The 17,619-nt window shown below is 35.5% G+C and overlaps 1 protein-coding gene across 1 annotated transcript in view; it reads right to left on the reverse strand.

Annotated features, from left to right (window-relative positions):
• LOC145291450 (protein Wnt-11b-2-like) overlaps positions 1-17,619 on the reverse strand; it is a 490,311-nt gene that overhangs the window by 82,739 nt on the left and 389,953 nt on the right. The window contains exon 3 of the mRNA XM_080137307.1: positions 7,059-7,339. Within this exon, the coding sequence (XP_079993433.1) occupies positions 7,059-7,339 (281 nt within the window). The remainder of the gene's footprint in view (positions 1-7,058; positions 7,340-17,619) is intronic.

Below are 17,619 nucleotides of genomic sequence, written 5' to 3' on the forward strand. Positions count from 1 at the left end.
TATGGGACAACCAGAAAAGCTGCCAACATTGCCCTATTTTTTAAAACTAACCGAGAGATCTTTTTAGTATCCTCGTTGTTCCCTTAAGTGCAATTGTCTGGATCTCTTTTGCACTTGGTTCAACAGGAATATTAGTTAGATAGGACTTCAGGTTCTTCTTCATAAGCCCTGTGGCACCTATAATAACTGGTATGATTGCTATCTCTCTAAGATTCCAGTTTCAGTTCATATCATACTTGAGACTTTGATAGTTGGTCTGTTCTCCCTTTCAGCTCTGTTCAGACCTCCATCATAAGAACACTCACTTCAACAGGTACGTCCAAGGATGGAATATTGTTGCCACATCTGGGCAGGAGCTTCTAGAAAGGACTTGTCCTGCCTTGATAGAGTTCAAAATAGACTTCGTAGCCTCGTAGGAGATGTCCTTTTCTCTTCCTTGCAACCTCTATCTCACAGGAGATGTTGCGAGTTTGTCTCTGATGTATTGTTATTTTCATGGAAGGTGTTCAACTGAGCTTCAATCTATAGTCCCCCCTCGCCAAACTTTCACAAGAAACACTCGTCTAGCAGTAAACACTATCAATAATTCCCCCCACTCTTTATCTGTGCCTAAACCTAAACGTAGATTCCATGACCAAAGCTTCTTTCTTAGAACTGCACGTCTGTGGAATTGTCTTCCGTTTTCCTGCTTTCCGGCTGACTACAATATGGTTGTGTTCAAGTTTAACGTAAATAAGTTCTTGATGAGCCCTTCCATATAAGTTATCAAATTTACCAAATTTTCATTACTAATGATTACTATATTGTCCAATGTCTACTGTATACTCTTTAACCCTTATCCTTGAGTGGCATCTTGGCCTTGATAAGTGGTGATGCCTATGTAAAAAAAAAACAAGGTTGCAACTCTCTCTGACTTATTCCATATAACTATGTAAGGTTTCACAGCAGCATTTTCATGATAGGTGGCTGTAAGGATTAAATGGTCGTAATGTATTATACACATTATACACCAGGACTTTTGGATGTGAGTGGAATCCAGATCATAAATAATTGACTCTGCCTTGGGCACAAATAAACCCCCAGCCAATAATGCTTTATAATCTTACCTATAGAACAACAGATAATGCACGGAGGTAAGGGAAGTAACTCTTCTTACAAATATAAGTTTTACATATTACGGATTAAGAAATAAAGAAAATTAAGTGTTTATCATATAAAACGTACCAGAAATAACTATACAACACTTTCTAGTTCGTCAGGTTTCTCGTAGCCTAGTCCTCAGGCTGGATTGAATGTAACCATATGCTGATTGTCCTCGAGTAGAGGCCATCATCTCAGGCCGTACATTCTTCTTGGTTTATTTTCCCTGTGACGCCCTAACCGATGGATAATATCACGAGCGATGTCTATGGTATTCTTTAGAAGCAAATTAGATAATGTTTATACATTTGTTTTACGGCAAATAATGTCGACTGAACTCCAACCACCTGTACCTCTTCGTAAGACATACTCGTATTTTTAGTGTAATTATTTAAAGAGATAAAAAAAGGATTTAATTGATATGAGGGGGAAAACGAGCACGTTTTTGTCAGATTGGAAGAAGCCCCGAGATATTATTTTCCAAAAGCGAATAGTCTAATGAAAGAAGCTTTGCTAATGGAAATGTGTTTAGTTTAAGTAACCTGTAGATAGTAAGGGAATTGCTGACAGTTGTTGCGAATTTGTTGCGAATATGTACAGGGTATCATGTATAGAAGCTCATTCGAGTACTTTCTATGAAAATAACGATAGCATATAGATTTGATTGGCAACGTCTCTTCTTTGGAAAAGAGGCGTTCGTCTCTTTTCACATGTTGCTCACCTATCTCAGCATAGAGGCGGCTTTGTATTTTACCTATAGCAGCTTCTCCTTATATTTGACAACGGTACTCAATCTTAATACGTGTAGGTAGAGGACTGAGTCAGGGGTGAGATAATTCCTGGAACATTTACAGCCAGAACCCGCTTTACTTCCCCTTGTTTTTTTACATGCCTTATATGGACATTTTCCTAAATAGGGTTTTTTTTTTCAATTCATCCTTATCTCTCGAGCACGTTACTAATTCATTTTTTTCATTCCATTCATTATTTTAAATCCCCTCCGGATATTTTAAGATCATTCAACAGAAACATCGTTTCCATTCAGTAATTTTTATCCTCTAATGGTTATTAACCTTGATAAATTATGGCTCACAAGGAAAAATATCTCATATCTTGTACAACTTTGGATCACGTCTTATGAATAACATTTTCCTCTCCTCCACCCGGTCCTTAGCACTAACGGAAATTTCCTAAAGCTTCATCGTTCTTATATCTGTCGAGCAAATTATAATGTTACTAATTTACTGAAGTCAGTCGACGATATGCTTTTCTGCAACCCAAATTACAACAAATACTTGTCATGAATCGTCTTCACGCGAAATCTCATTCCCTTAATTCATTATTTTAAATTCTATCATATTATTATTCATGGTTCAATTAAACAGCCCCTTACTGTAATTAAGCCTTATATCCAAGAGGTTTTTTACTTTGAGAAACAGAAGCAATAGTAAAAAAATATATCAATTTAAAAAAAACTTAAAATTTTGTCTTATTATCGCAAGTTAAAAGCAAGAGCTTTCCATTCTAATGAACATATGTCCACAGTCCTGTTTCATACAAAATACAGCATGACCTTCTTAAAAACCAATGGGGAAGACATCCTTGTCATAAACCGTCCACATAATAATTTAATTCATTATGTCTGTTCCTCATAATTATTATCTTACTGTCAATACATCCACTCAATTTGCATTTACACTCGAATGGCTATTTTCCTTGATAAGAAGCAAATAATTATTTTTAATAAAACGCATTTCGCGAGGATAATTGTATTCTGAAACCAAGCCTTGATAATCATCTGGACCGAGCACCCCTTACAAATACGGGGACGCACACTCCATACGTCACAATGCGTTTCAGTAGTTACTAAAGAGCTGCAGGCTGGAGCAAGGATACGCAAACACAAGTAACGAGAATAAGGTTTATTGATTAGAAATAAGTAAAAAAACGAAAGAAAAGAAAAAAAATGAAAAGAAAAAGAAAGAAAAGTGAAACCAAACCTGAAATAGAAACAGAAAAGTAAAAAGAAAATCATCAGACAGCGCCATCTGGTGAGCAGATGTTGAACACACTGTTTACCTCGTAAACATTGACATCACGTCCGATCATTTGAAATTGCAATTTTACGATTTTATTCCGAAAGTGATAACTTGAGACAATTAAGAAAATGAATGGAAGGAGAAGAAACGGCGTTTTTTTTTTAAATTTTATTCTGTGGGTTTTGACTATAAGACCAAGTATCAGAACGTTTGCATTAAGTGATAGTAGGTACCCCCATATACAAATAAAGGGCAATAATTTGAAATACCTCCTTCTTTTGTAAATTACGGAACGTCTGTCACTTCTACATTAGTAAGGGAATTTTGAATACGTTTTCATTACCTGATTAATTTTCTAATGAGTAAGTTTATTTAATCACGATAACATTTCTTTATTGTTTCTTTTTTTACTATTGTTTCACAACAAACAATCCATATTGATACGGCACAATCACGTTGTCACACCCGTTCTTGCCAGATCACCGATTAAGCAACGTCGAACCTGGCCAGTACCAGATGGGTGACCATTTGGGAAGGCGAAGCGCTATGTGTATCGCGAGGTAGAATACCAGGTTGGGAAACTGGCGCGGTCTATCCTTCTCTCGAAGGTAGATGTGCTTCTCTGAAACCGTGGTAGGCAACCCATCTAGGGATGGTGTCACGATAAACAAATATCCTTTCAAGCCCTAGCGAAGAATCAAGTATTCAGCTACGGACAAGATTTAAATTAAACTGTAATTAGTTCAATCTAGGATGCGGTCGCATGTTACATGGTACAGGTTGTTATATCTTGATACTTGAACTTAATGGGCGAGAATTTTGGATATGTTTACTATGCGAGAGAAATGAGTGAGATGTCTGTTTAAATTTCATTTAAACTTTGCATAGCAGTACAGTCAGGAAAGCAAGAAACGGGGAGGAAATTCCAAAGGCTAGCAATCTAAAGGGAAAACCTATTAGAGTAAAAGTGTTCTCGGCATCTACCGACTTCTACATTGAAGGGTGAGATTTACTTGCAAAACGGGTTTGTGGAGACGGGTACAAGTACGATGAATCTATCAGAGGAAATTATATTAAAATTTGTGTAAAAAAGTCACAGCAATGTAACATCGTGGCGATAGGACTGGGGTTAAAACTTAATGTACAATGTAGGATTTTTTAGATTGGATACTCTTTTTTTGCGGGAGCTTGACTTGGCGAGAGAAACTAGAGATAGATTCACCAGCCCAGATACGACAACAATACTCCCTACATGTGCGAATGGTGGATTTGCGTATGTATGTAATACTCTTAGCCGGGAGTAATTTTCTAGCACGATAGAAGCACCTTACCTTCTTTGCAGCAGTCATTGCAATGTCCTCATCCTCAATGGATTTGTTCCAGTTTCACTCGATGCCTCCGTTCAGTCTCGAAAGACAAAGGATGCCCTCGTAGGGGCAGATGTGCGTGTAATTATGAGGCATGGGTTGCACAATCTCCAACCACACCTCTCCTGAATCGGCTGTGTTTGAGTCTAGTGACAAGGAGAAGTCCTTGACGACTGGAATCAATGCCGAGATAAGCGGAGAGCACATGCAGCACCTAGAAGTCCCAAATGGTTACCCATTTTAGTACTGACCAGGTTAAACGTTGCTTAACTTTGGTGATCCAGCGGGAACCGGTGTGTCAATGTGATTATACCGTCCAGTTTATGTTTGTATTATTAGTACACTTTCCATATCTTTAATTAATTAATATATAATTTTTAACCATTTTAATAAGTTTTATACATTTTTATAACCATTTTAATACTTTTTTCATTAATTACTTTTATAATTAACATATTTTCTTAATTTTATAGACTTTCAGTATTTTTTTCATTAATGAATTATTTTCAAAACATATAAGTTCATTTTTATCATAATGCTATTTTTAATCATTATTTTTGTATTATTCAATTACGTCTAATGTGTGTTTGTTTTGAGTATCACAGCTTCAGAACTTTTTCAGTTATTCATTAATTATAGAAAGTACTCGGGATGTTCCCAAAGTAATGCTTCCTATTTTATATTCTGCCTGAATGGATCAAAATGAATTAAAAATTGTCATTGTTATAGTGACGGAATTTATGCATCCATAACCTAAAAGTGTTACCACTTTGTTGCAGATATTTGCGGTGTAAGACTCTAAGAGAGAAACCCCTTTAATAGACGCGTCAAACGCAGATATACATCATTGAATTCCTTCATGCAAGAAAAAAAAACTGAACGGATAAACATTCACCGGCGCCTGATGAACGTTTACAAAGCTGTTGCAGTTGATGTCAGCACAGTTAATTGATGGTTTCCTCGATTTCAGAGTCGCGAAAGAAATGTGACAGAAAAATCTCCTTTCGAATTTTACTCTGAGGCATCCTTCCTCGCTGGCAAAAGTGCCTTGAGCGAGAATGGTGGTGATGTTGTAGAAATAAATTCTGGAGCACCGAATGGTCGCTCGTTTTAATGATAAGAACCCCGCTATTGTAGCTCTTCAACGTTTCAGTTTTTTTTAGTTTTAAAAAATAGGAGGCCTTACTTTTGGAGCGATTCTCGTATAAGTGTTTTTTCATTTATCATAACATTTTCAGTAATTTTGACTTTATTAATTTTCTCATGAATTTGTTCATTTTTATTATAATATTTCATCCGTTGCATTAATTATTTTATGATTAATGAGTTCGATTTTATTTATTATATAAGTTTTCTACTTGTTCATAAGTGATAATTACAATAAAGAAATGATAATTAATGATAAAGAAATGATGATTAATGATAAATAGTTAATAATTTCTTTCATCATGAGTTTAATTTTTTGTTAACATTTTTTAGTACATTTTTTCTCTGATTTGCTTGGCGAATCTCACTTAAAGATGATTTCCTATTATGTTTCTGAACTTTTGAGATGATGATTGGTTATTGGATTATTTGGACTACTGTTCTCATCTTGAAGGTCATTTTCACTACGTTTCGGTCGATGTAACCTCCGACTTTCTTTTATGATTTTCATACTCCCTACATGGGCGAGTACTATTGTTTCACACCAAATAAGTTATATTGATACGGCACAATCACGTTGACATACCAGTTCTTGCCAGATCACCATTTAAGCAACGTCGAGCCTGACCAGTATTAGTGCATCTTGTTGAACTCGGGAAACTTTCTCTGGAACTCAGGAATCTGCATGGAATTTCGAAGGGAACTCTTGCCCAAGGACCCGTGAGGCAGTGTACTTGAAAAAAATTGGTTTAAAATATGATCTTATTCTGAATGTTGGAGGTTCAATTCTCAGTGTGTGCGACCGTGAATACACTTGCGAATTACTAAGGATCTCTATTCAATCATGGCTGACGAAACAAGAGAATGCTATCCCCGTGAATTAAATAAAGGGTTCCGTTTAAAATTCCATGCAGAATCTGTAAGTTCTAATCGTCTTGAACTTTTATTCGTCAACAGAGTCAAACAATTCAAGCTCATGTGATATGTGATTGAAAAATTGTACAACCTTGATTTATTATAGGTTAACCCCACGTGCACCAATACTGGGGTGTTTACTGTTGTCAAACATTGAAGGTGAATTTTCTCTTATACGTAGGCGAACATTCCAACTAATTTTCAATTTCAATTTCTCAGGTCTAATAACGGAGAATAAGTGATCCAACACCCAAACATACGTGCAATTAGACAGACTACATTACCGTATGTAAACTGGTTAAATGATATCACAGTTTTAGTGTTTTACAAACCAACAAATAGCATGATAAGAAAAATGTTAAACGCTGAGTCTATCAACTAAACAATAAGAATAATATAAATTAGGCTAGCAAAAAAGAAACAATAAGGAAGATGAATTCGCTTAACTCACCATTCGACCCGCTCGATTGTTGTGTCTGTTCATATTAGCTTTCTTTGAACGTTTAGGCTTTAATTTATTGGATAATGAGCTGTCCGTAAACGTCTCGCTAAAGTAGAGTCCGTATTGTATATCGTCGCCACATCCTCCCCATTTAAATGGGCCCGTCGGGGCACTGCGAGGTAACGATCCACAACTGCATTTTGTTGTAACTCCAATGCTGCACGCGCGGGCCACGGTGTGCACCAGGGCGGCCGAGGCGATCGCATAAACATAAGCCTGTTCCCGAGAACCTAAAAAAACAAAAACGAAAAAAAAAACAAAGCATTAAAATAAATACATAACTATTTTATATTAATTATTGCGTTTTATTACGATTGTCGTTTTAAATGGGCTCAGCATGCAATGCTATTATAATGGAGATTGGTGTCCGTCTGTAACCAAGAATACGTCAAACGTTAAAAAATATATGGTGTCAAATTTTTCAAAGAAAATTATTTCTTTCCAGAACATTGAATTTTATTTTACTAATTAGTGGAAAGGCTGTTCAGAAATCGGAAAGAAAAAAAATACTTATTTTAAAATTTAATTTTATTATTTGAATTCATTGCGATCAATTAGTGCGAACGAAAAAAGCTATGTCGTATTTCCTCGTTGCAAATAAAAATGTTCACCATCGCAGTTTGAACAGGGTTTGTCACTTGATGCGCAGAAAACATAAACAATAAACACGTATTCCTCTTTTAACGACATATATATTTTTTACTCCAGTGGTATTGGCGGCTTTTGGAGTTGCAGCTTCGCGTTCGATTCCGTTTATTCCTTTTAACAGCGACGTTATCTTACGAGTGTGTATCTACTCTTTCGATATTTCCATAGAAAATGCTCGATGAGCTAAAATCTCTAGTCGCTTCCCGTAAAATGTTCATAGTAAGAACAGCAAAGTATTTTTTTTAATGTTGGGACTTGCCAGAATTATTTTGAGTATATATTTCATTTCCAATTCTTTCACATTATTCGAATTTTAGTCATTTTAAGGAGTATACTTTGGAAATAAGGTCCAATCTAAGGTCCTATCTTGTTGAGTTTCACAAAAAAATAAATAAATAAAACACTTGACAAGCTACAACCATTATCAGCATCAATCAGTGTCTAAATCTAAACGAAGATATGATGAACACAGCTTCTGTCCTAGACCTTCCGACTTGTGGAATACCGTCTCGCTGACCCGCTTCCCGGCTAACTACAATATCGCGGCCTTCAAGTTTAATGAAAACAAGTTCTTGTTGAACCGTCCCCATAAATAATCAAATTCTACACGACTTACACCATTTACGATTACTACACTACCACGTTACATTCATTAACCCTTATCCCCGAGTCGCATCCGGGCCTTTATAAGTGGTAACTTTTTTGTCAAAAAATAAATATGAATAAAATTTAACAGATTTACATCAAGTTTGACCCATGCGCATTTAATATTAATTTCCTGAAATTTATTTTTCTTATTTTTTAATTTGTATGCTTTGAATTTTTTGTCTGTCTGTCCGTCTGTCTGTCTGTCTCTCTCTCTCTCTCTATATATATATATATATGTAGCTCTGCCACTTTAATATATATATATATATATATATATATATATATATATATATATTGTATTGGCAATTTTTTCAACTCTAAATCTACATGGAAGTTTTTCAACTCTAAATCTACATGGAGTTTTTTTTCAACTCTAAATCTACATGGAGTTTTTTTTTTCAACTCTAAATCTACATGGAGTTTTTTTTTTCAACTCTAAATCTACATGGAAGTGTTTTCAACTCTAGATCTACATGGAAGTTTTTCAACTCTTAATCTACATGGAAGGAAAGGAACGTTTAGTTTCACGTCGTTTGTTAGAAACTTCTTTTCTTATGTTAACCCAGAGCGCGTATGCAAATGCATGCGCAATGACGTCACTTGTAACGGGAAAATACTATAAAAATGAACGATCATGTTAGAGACGTCGGTGACGACACAGCCGTAACGAGAAGTCACGCTTGACGGGAAAATGAGGCAATAAATGTCGTTCTTACAAAAAAAAAAAAAAAAAAAAACGGAGTCTAGTTATTACTGCTCTATGTTGCTTGCGACGTACTCTGCTACAACGCGTTGGGTCTTTATGCGTAAACGTGTCTGTGTAATATGTACAATATGTCGATCTATCTCTTGCAATCACTGCATCAGATTAGTTTTAATAATTTACGCTTATCTTAATTATATGGTAGAGATCGTCAGTTGTTTGCCATAGCCATTTACTTTATTTATTTAATCAGAAAAGTAATTATAAATATATCGCCCGTAAATTATTTCAATTAAAGACACGTTAGGTACCAGCTGTAAAACTGCAGCATCAAATGTAAAGCAAAACATTCCGTAACACTGGTATCACGTGTCATATACGTCATGGCCCACAACCCGCAATTATGACTTCATGTGAGGTCCAATTCACTAAATTAGTTTCGATTTCTACTGACTGAAATATGTAACTAAATGATGAATATTTTAAGAGATAGTTCCTGCTGCGTTTAGTATACGGCACATCAACCCTTTAAGGGTTATATAATGGCGGAACGCTCAAGTTACTAGTGTATTATTAATTGAACACAAGTTGCGATTTTATTAATTACTTGCGTAAGTGGTTGGAGTGTGTATTCATACCGGTCGCGATGAAATTAGATCCGGTAGGATTTGAACTTGGAAACGCGAATTCCATTGCACACGTGGATATTAGTTAAAAACACCATACGACCCTCTACACCAGTGGTTCTCTACCTGTTTTTACTCATGGACCCCTGTTTCCCTTCTTTTTATCTTGGTGGAATTATTGCTCATAAGACAATCTTCTATTTTTCACTCATATAAATTTTGAGGTGTTAATAATCAAAGAAATATTATATAATTAAGCTTTATTTTTAAATGAAAACTAATTTAATGCAAATAAAGTATTCTACAACAACTATAATAATAATCATAATTCTTGTTATGTTTTGCCTGTAGACCCCCAGAAATATTCCATGGACCCCTAGGGTCCATGTGGACCCTGGTTGAGAACCCCCTTTCTCTACACATTTAGAATCTAATAAAGTTTTATTTTTATTTTATAAAATGTTTATCTCATTTATTTTATAAACCAGTGTGTGTTTTTTTCTTGTTTTTAAACGCTGTTTAACAACAAAATAAAATAAAATAAAATAAAAAAATAGAACGAAATTATTTTTTTCTTGCGTAGACAACGAATTAACAAGACAAAATAGGATGAGCTTGCCGTTGAGTTCTTGTAAACAAGACAAGATATTCATTTTTTATTTAATTTCCAGTGGCTAAGTAAATGATTCTTGCGAAAAAAAAAGTATTTTTGGCTCGTCTTCTGATTGCCAGGCACAACTCAAACCAAGAAAAAAACTGACGTGTATGTAGCGTCTCGCGTACACAGACACAAACACGCATAGAGACTTTCATATGTGAAATGCATGTGTATATCTCTGTGTATAGATATCTCACTGCTGATGATATTCTCTATCTATATAAAAGCCAAGTACATCCAAGGATAGAGTACCGCTGCCATATCTGGGCAGGGGCTGCTAAAAGCAGCATACCTTGCCTTGCCAGAGTACAAAATAGACTTCGTAGCCTAGAAGAGACGTTGCGATCCTGTCGTTGTTTTATCGTTATTTCCATGGGAAGTGCTCGTCTGAGCTTTAATCTCTGCTCCCCCCCTCACGAATTTTTCACAGAAACACCCGTCTTGCTTAAACCACTGTCAGTAATTTTCCCCACTCTTTATCTGTGCCTAAATCGAAACGTAGATTCTATGAGCAAAGCTTGTTTCTTGAAGTGCACGCCTGTGGAACTCTCTTTCGTTTGCCTGTTTCCCACCTGAATACAACTTGGATGTCTTCAAGTCCAACATAAACAAGTTCCTGTTGAATCGCCCCCTTAATTATGACACTTTATCAGATCTCCATTACTAGCGATTACTATGATATTATCCCATTGATTACTGTACACGCAATAACCCTTATCCCCGAGTGGCCTCTGGACCTTGTAAGTGGTGACTTCCTTGTAAAAAGATAGGTAAATATATACTAGAGTAAGCACTTAATCGATTGGATTTAAAAATACTCGGTATATCCGAGTTCAATATCAATAAAAATATGGATGATAGAAGTGTTGAACATTCATTGGTCTTTATTCAATCCCTGGCAGCGTCCAGTCTATATGCTGATTACTTAATATGACCAAGAATCTGATGTAGAACAATGATTTTCTTTGTTTGTTGTTTTGTATGCACTCTAGTTTTAATCGATTTTTTGCAAAAACTTTGGGTTTCAAGGGGTAAAAGCTCAACTATATGACTTTTGAAAACTCTACCAACCTCCTCCGCCAATTTCGGATCTAAATACTTGAAATTTTAGATCTAGGTAACTTAGACATGGATCAAACCTTTTCATTTGATTTGAGCCCAAAAACAGTAAATGTTAAGTGAACAAAATTGGGGTCAAATTAAAAAAAAATTGACCTCTGTAATCTCTACCAAATTACTCAGCCAATTTTTGGTCTAAAACTTTGAAATTTTTCCAAGGGGTCAACGTTCAAAAGATTTGATTTTTGCGGTCTCTAGCAAACTATTCAGCCAATCTTGGGCCTTAACATTTGAAATTTTACATAAAAGGTATTCAGACATGCAGCAAGTTTTTTTTTTATCAGTTTTGGACGAAAAGTTTGTTACCAAGAAGTCAAAGTTGAAAGAGTTGACCTTTACTTTTACCTAACTCCTCAGTTAATTTTAGGTCTAAACATAGGGTCTGAGCAAAGCATGGCTGGACTGCTAGTGTTCAATAAAAGAAAAAAAAATGTTTACTTTACTTACAAATTTAAAGAGAAAAAATTTATATATATATGAAAAAAGTATTTTATTATTATTTTTTTTTAGGTTCTCATTTATATTATCTTTAAAGACCGTTGAAACGCATAAGCCAAAAAAAGTAAATTTGGATATTGTTTCAACGGTACTCGTGCATTTAACGAACTAGACGCAACTCAGCATTTGCTCGGCTTTGTCCGGCGAATGACGTCAACAGCCGGATAAAACCGAGCGTTGGCGATAAAATAAAAACAACGCTACAAAAATAACTGTAGAATGAAATTATAAATGTAGAAACATCCAAAAATAAATGAATAAAAAGCAAAAACCTACCGTTTATTTATGTTTTTTTTTATTATTAGTATAATTATTTGAAATTGTGTTCTGTTTGCAAAATAAATACATGTACATATAAAATATGTTTTGTGAGCCTATAATAGTTTGCAATTATTTTTGCTTAATGAAACGTTTTTTTTTTTCAGCTATTTACGTAAAATAATCAGCAAAAATAATATTGGTAGGATATTTTTTAACAAATAATAGTTAGTAATTGTTTTTTATGAAACGTTTTTTTTTTCAACTATTTACGAAAAAAAAATGAAAAAAATTGTGAGAGTAAGGAAAGGGACAAAACTTTTTTTTTTTTTTTTTTTTTTGCCAGGAACCAGGAATTTTTTTTTTTTTTAATTAGAATCCCTGCGAATTTTTTTTTTTTTTTTTTGCCAGGAATATATTTTCTTAGGAGGATGTATTTTCCTCAGACTTTTGGAGGGCATCACACGACAAAGTGGAGGGAGATGAGATAGGGAATGTGATAGGAAGATCCTTACTAACCGGGTAGCTTTCGGCGATGAGGGTTAATATGGAGTCAAACGGGTGCCTACCGAACTTTTATCTCGACATAAACTCTAAAAGATATGTGTCCAAAAGCTCTCGGTTGGTTCCGCATTCTCGTTTATTGGGCTGCTTTGCTTCCTTCCACATCCGCTCCACATGATTTGTTGTTTCTTGTACTACGGGATCTACAAAATTAAGGCTGTGATTCACCGTTAAATGGTGATAACCCTTTCCTCCCATTTTGCTGTAAGCCCTCCAACAGTCTGATAAGACCGTGGTCCCCAGCAGAATGCATTTTCTTATTAGTAGAAGGAGGGTTTCACCATTCCTATTTAGTACGTTTACCAAAAAAAACTCCTTTTCGGCGGGGTCGTATCCACCGAAGACTCAGACCGGTGTAAGATGTTTGCCGACGTTGTGTTTCCGACGGTTGAAGACTCGTCGATTTCGACCGTATGGCCTGGGTCTCCTATTTGCCGGGGATTCCCGAGAAAGTAATCCCGACATATATCTGGCAGGAAATTCTTTCAGTCCACAATTGTGTGGCGTGACTGCAACCCACATTCGCGTTTGGGATTCCTATTCGACGCCATCTCGAACGTCCATAGGTAGATTACTTTGATAATACAGGCGATCGTCAGTTGCGAATTGGCGATAATGTCCCAATTCTAACGGAGGTCCAACGGCGACATGTTGCACTTCGACATCTCCAGCCGTATCCGTCCGTAAAGCTGGCTCTCTTGGCAAGTAAACATTCCTGACCGCAGGTGAAACATTTCTTCGCTTCTGTCACCAATTATCGGTCCTGGCAAAACATTAGTACATCCTCTGGGGGTTGGAGCTGGTTCGCCAGGTTAGTTAGATTTATTTTTTCGTCAGCGTTTCTTGAATTGTAATGCAGTTTTCTTTTTTTTTTTTTACGCCATTACAATTGATATCGAAATTCTTGTCTGATGCTCGGGCGCGAACGCGCGGCGAGTCGAAACTAAGCGCGCAGCGTTTTGATTGGCTGATGACCAACCCAAGCTGTTGACATCATGCGCCGGACAAAGCTAAGCAAATGCTGCGTTACGTCTGGTTCGTTAATGCACAAGTACCGTTTCAACGACTGGGCAAACTGATTTTAGTAATTTTACCGTCTTTAAACTGGTAATTACAGAATATATAATATACATTAAATCGTAAATTTCTTATATTTTTGAATAGAATATCTTGCCTTCTTTCTTTTAAAGTTTTACCAAATAGTCCTTTTACTTTTCTAAGTTAAACCATAACGTTATTACTTTTGATGCTCTCATTTTTTTATGTAATATATTTATGTAGGCGTATATATATTTATTTTTAAAAAATTGCCTACCAAACTTCTCCGTCGGTTTTGGTCTACAGACATTATTAAATAGGGCATTCGAACTCATATGAAACGTTATGTTCGGGTTTTGGCCGGCAAAAGTTTGAAAATTTAAACAAATGGAATTTACTAGGTGAAGGTCGAACGACGGGATTAAGAATATACATGCGTAACATAATAACTATTGGTTCATGTTTTAATTTTTAATCTTGCAGCAAACACTTTTCATAGCTCAGACGTTAATGTCAAATGAAAAAGTAAATCGTAAGCAAAACGTTTATGTTTCGATTCTCAGTTGTTGCGCCCGAGTCATTTTTTTAAAAAATTTTTTAAATTACTTGAGAGTACACCCGGCTTTGCTCGGACATAAAATACGCCTAAATATAATATTTTAATCTTTCATGATTTCGTATATGTTATTATAGATTCGTGATTTAAAATGTTAAAAAAATGAAATGCCATCAGCTAGAATCGAAACCGTAGCATTTAAAGCTGGTGGTATTACAACTGTACTAATCTGACAGGCATATAAATCGCTTACGAATTAAAGATAAACTAAGATTAATGTACCAAGTGTTTTAGGATTTTTTTACCCCTTCAGAAAAATTTTAACCGGCTAACGACTCATACAAGAAGAGCCCGTAAAAAAATCCAATCATCTGAGTTTCCTAGCGCCGCTCTGCGACTTTTAGTTTCGGAGGAGATAGAGTTTGAAAATATGGAGACCGACAGACCGACCGAAAGACATAAAGCCATTTATATAGTATATTAGTGCTATATATTTGGTCCAATCTAATATAATAATAAATACGAAATCTGCATTAATCAAAATATCATATCGTATTTTACATGCAACTTGCTACTATATATATATATATATATATATATATATATATATATATATATATATATATATATGGGGGTGTACGTTGTATGTACTTACGCAGTATTATTTCATATACGTTGACATTGTAAAGCACCATAGAATTCTCCTCTTTAATCATACCATGAAAGGGTACGGATGGGTAGAATAAAACAACAAAAAGAAAACGATATATTGTTTAATAATGTTTGCCTAAATGTATGTTTATATAAGTGCTACTACAGATATTGTTGTATCAAAGAATATTATTAAGGGAATTAATATCTACGCTGATTATATCACTAAAATTTTGTATTGCTTTCCGTTCATCTTTGATTAGATGAAAAATGCAACTAGACGAGAAATCGACTAGTGTTCAGTTGTGGGTCCGCTACGAAATGGCTTGTTTCGTTTAATCCTGTTAACTCATTTAACGTGTTTGAATCATAAACGTGCCACATTTCTTCCTCAGATTCTCATAGATGATTCTGCCTTTGAGTGGAAATCAACTCTACGACTTATTAGTCGTTCTTCCTCATCGAATCTTTCTCAGAATCTATAAATTAAATGCATTGCTCTTTCGCTTTTCATAAAGTCGCTTCTCTTCGTCGCGCTAAACACAAGCATATACTTTATCCCTCCAAATCTGCTATGAGACTATGTACGGGATATTATTGTTATATTTGGGTTAGTGAATCAATGCACTACGTGAGAGGTCTTGATAAATTGCAGAAACATATCTGTACTTTAGTTGGTCTCGACCTTTCTTTTTGAAAATTCTCTTTCTCTCTCACAAACGTGATATTTTTAGTCTCATTTTCTTTTTTTGTAAATAATATTTTGTCATGTGTCTTTCAGAATTGTCTGTTCTATTTCCTGTTCTTTTTATTTCAGCTCGTTTGACTCGTTGGCCTAGTGGCTTTTATCAATTAGCTGTTTTATTAACTCATTATAATACGGCTTCTTATACCTGCAAATTCTTTCCAAGAACGGTAGGCCTGTGTAATTTTCTTCCTGCCGTTTCTTTTCCATATATAATTTTCATGCTAACAAGACTGAGACAAATAGACGTCTAGTGTGTTTGCGATAATTATCTTTAGCATTTGTTAATTCTTATATGGAATGGTTCGATGCCTTGTTTGAAGCGTTGTCCATAAAAAATATACCGGTAATATATACACCCCAGTAATTTAAGTGACGATGTTGAAGTGTACATCGATGTTGTTTTGCTGAGGTCCCCTTGGTTTAATACCAGTGCGTTTATTGTCGATGTTAGCAACCTCTAAATGGTTACTCTTGTTAGAACCTGGTTCATAAAAAATAAAAAGGGAAAACAAAATATCAACAGTTATATCAAACATGGCACAAAGTTAGAGCATGCTGATTTATACCAAATACAGATTCACCTGTCTCAGCTTGTTGCGATGCGAACGTAACTTAGCAACGAAAGGCTGTGTGAGTAGTCACTTTCATGTGGAGAAACCGGAAAGCGTCTTCACATTACATTTTTGTCAGTCTATATATACTTGGGTGGATGCACGAGTTCATGTGTGTATATATCTGTGTGAGTACACGACTGTAAATGTGCGTACGTCACTATGTATATGTGCACTTGTGGATGCCTTTGTGTGTTTAGCGCTCAAATAGCAACCCTTGTTAGTGGACGTGCTTATGTTGCTGTTTCTTACGTTGCAAATGAGTGTGCGCGCGTTCTGCTTGTATGAGGGAAAGGTGGGGAACGGGGGGGTTTCATACAAATGATTTATAACAAATGACATGACGACCGTTATTTTATTTATTTAACTTTTATTTATTCTGTCACAGCGATATTAAACAGCGGCCCCATGTGCACTCACAAAAAAAAAAAAACGCAGACACAGGTATACCTACACACGTCCACACATAATACAACTATACAAAGAATTCACCGACCTCAGAGTTAAGATACAACAACGCGGTTCCAGAGGTATTGCTAACCGAGGACCGGCTACTAACCTACAAATACAACAAAGGTAAAATATAGTCCTTGGCCTTTCGTTGTGACCTGCGCTGATCTAAACATTGATCTGAAACGTAGAATAACATTCAGCTGAATGCCTTCTTGAGAGAACTTGAGTACCTACAAGACACTATTCTCGAGTTTCTAAAGTGCCTATATACAGGTATTTGTCAGGACAGTCTGGCAAGAGGAGAATTATTCCTAGAAGTAAACTCTAGCCAAATATTCCAAATAACATATTATTCGCAGATTAAATAATATCACCCATATATGGCTAACTAACATTAATTGTCACAAGGAATGGTTCACCTTCTCCAACTGATGTTACCTCAAGTAGCAACACGAAGCTGAATACTGCACAAGACTAGATGAATAGTTGTTCTGAAATCCAGTAAAATCAAGAGTCCCAAACAAAAGATAAATTATGACATACTGTAATGGTTAATTGGGAAGAAGGAAAATTATGTTCTCGACCTTTTTACCCAGTGTTTGAGAGATAAAGAACTTTAATGGAACGTGTGAATATCTATGTATTCAATATAGAGTTCAAGTGTTAACCCGATCTATAGGGGTTCCTTGTTTTCTGAGAACTTCGACTGAACGAAAATGAAAAGAGAGGCA

This window comes from Euprymna scolopes, chromosome 12 (genome assembly GCF_053919585.1).
Source record: "Euprymna scolopes isolate OS-2025 chromosome 12, ASM5391958v1, whole genome shotgun sequence".
NCBI classification, from domain to species: Eukaryota; Metazoa; Mollusca; class Cephalopoda; order Sepiida; family Sepiolidae; genus Euprymna; species Euprymna scolopes.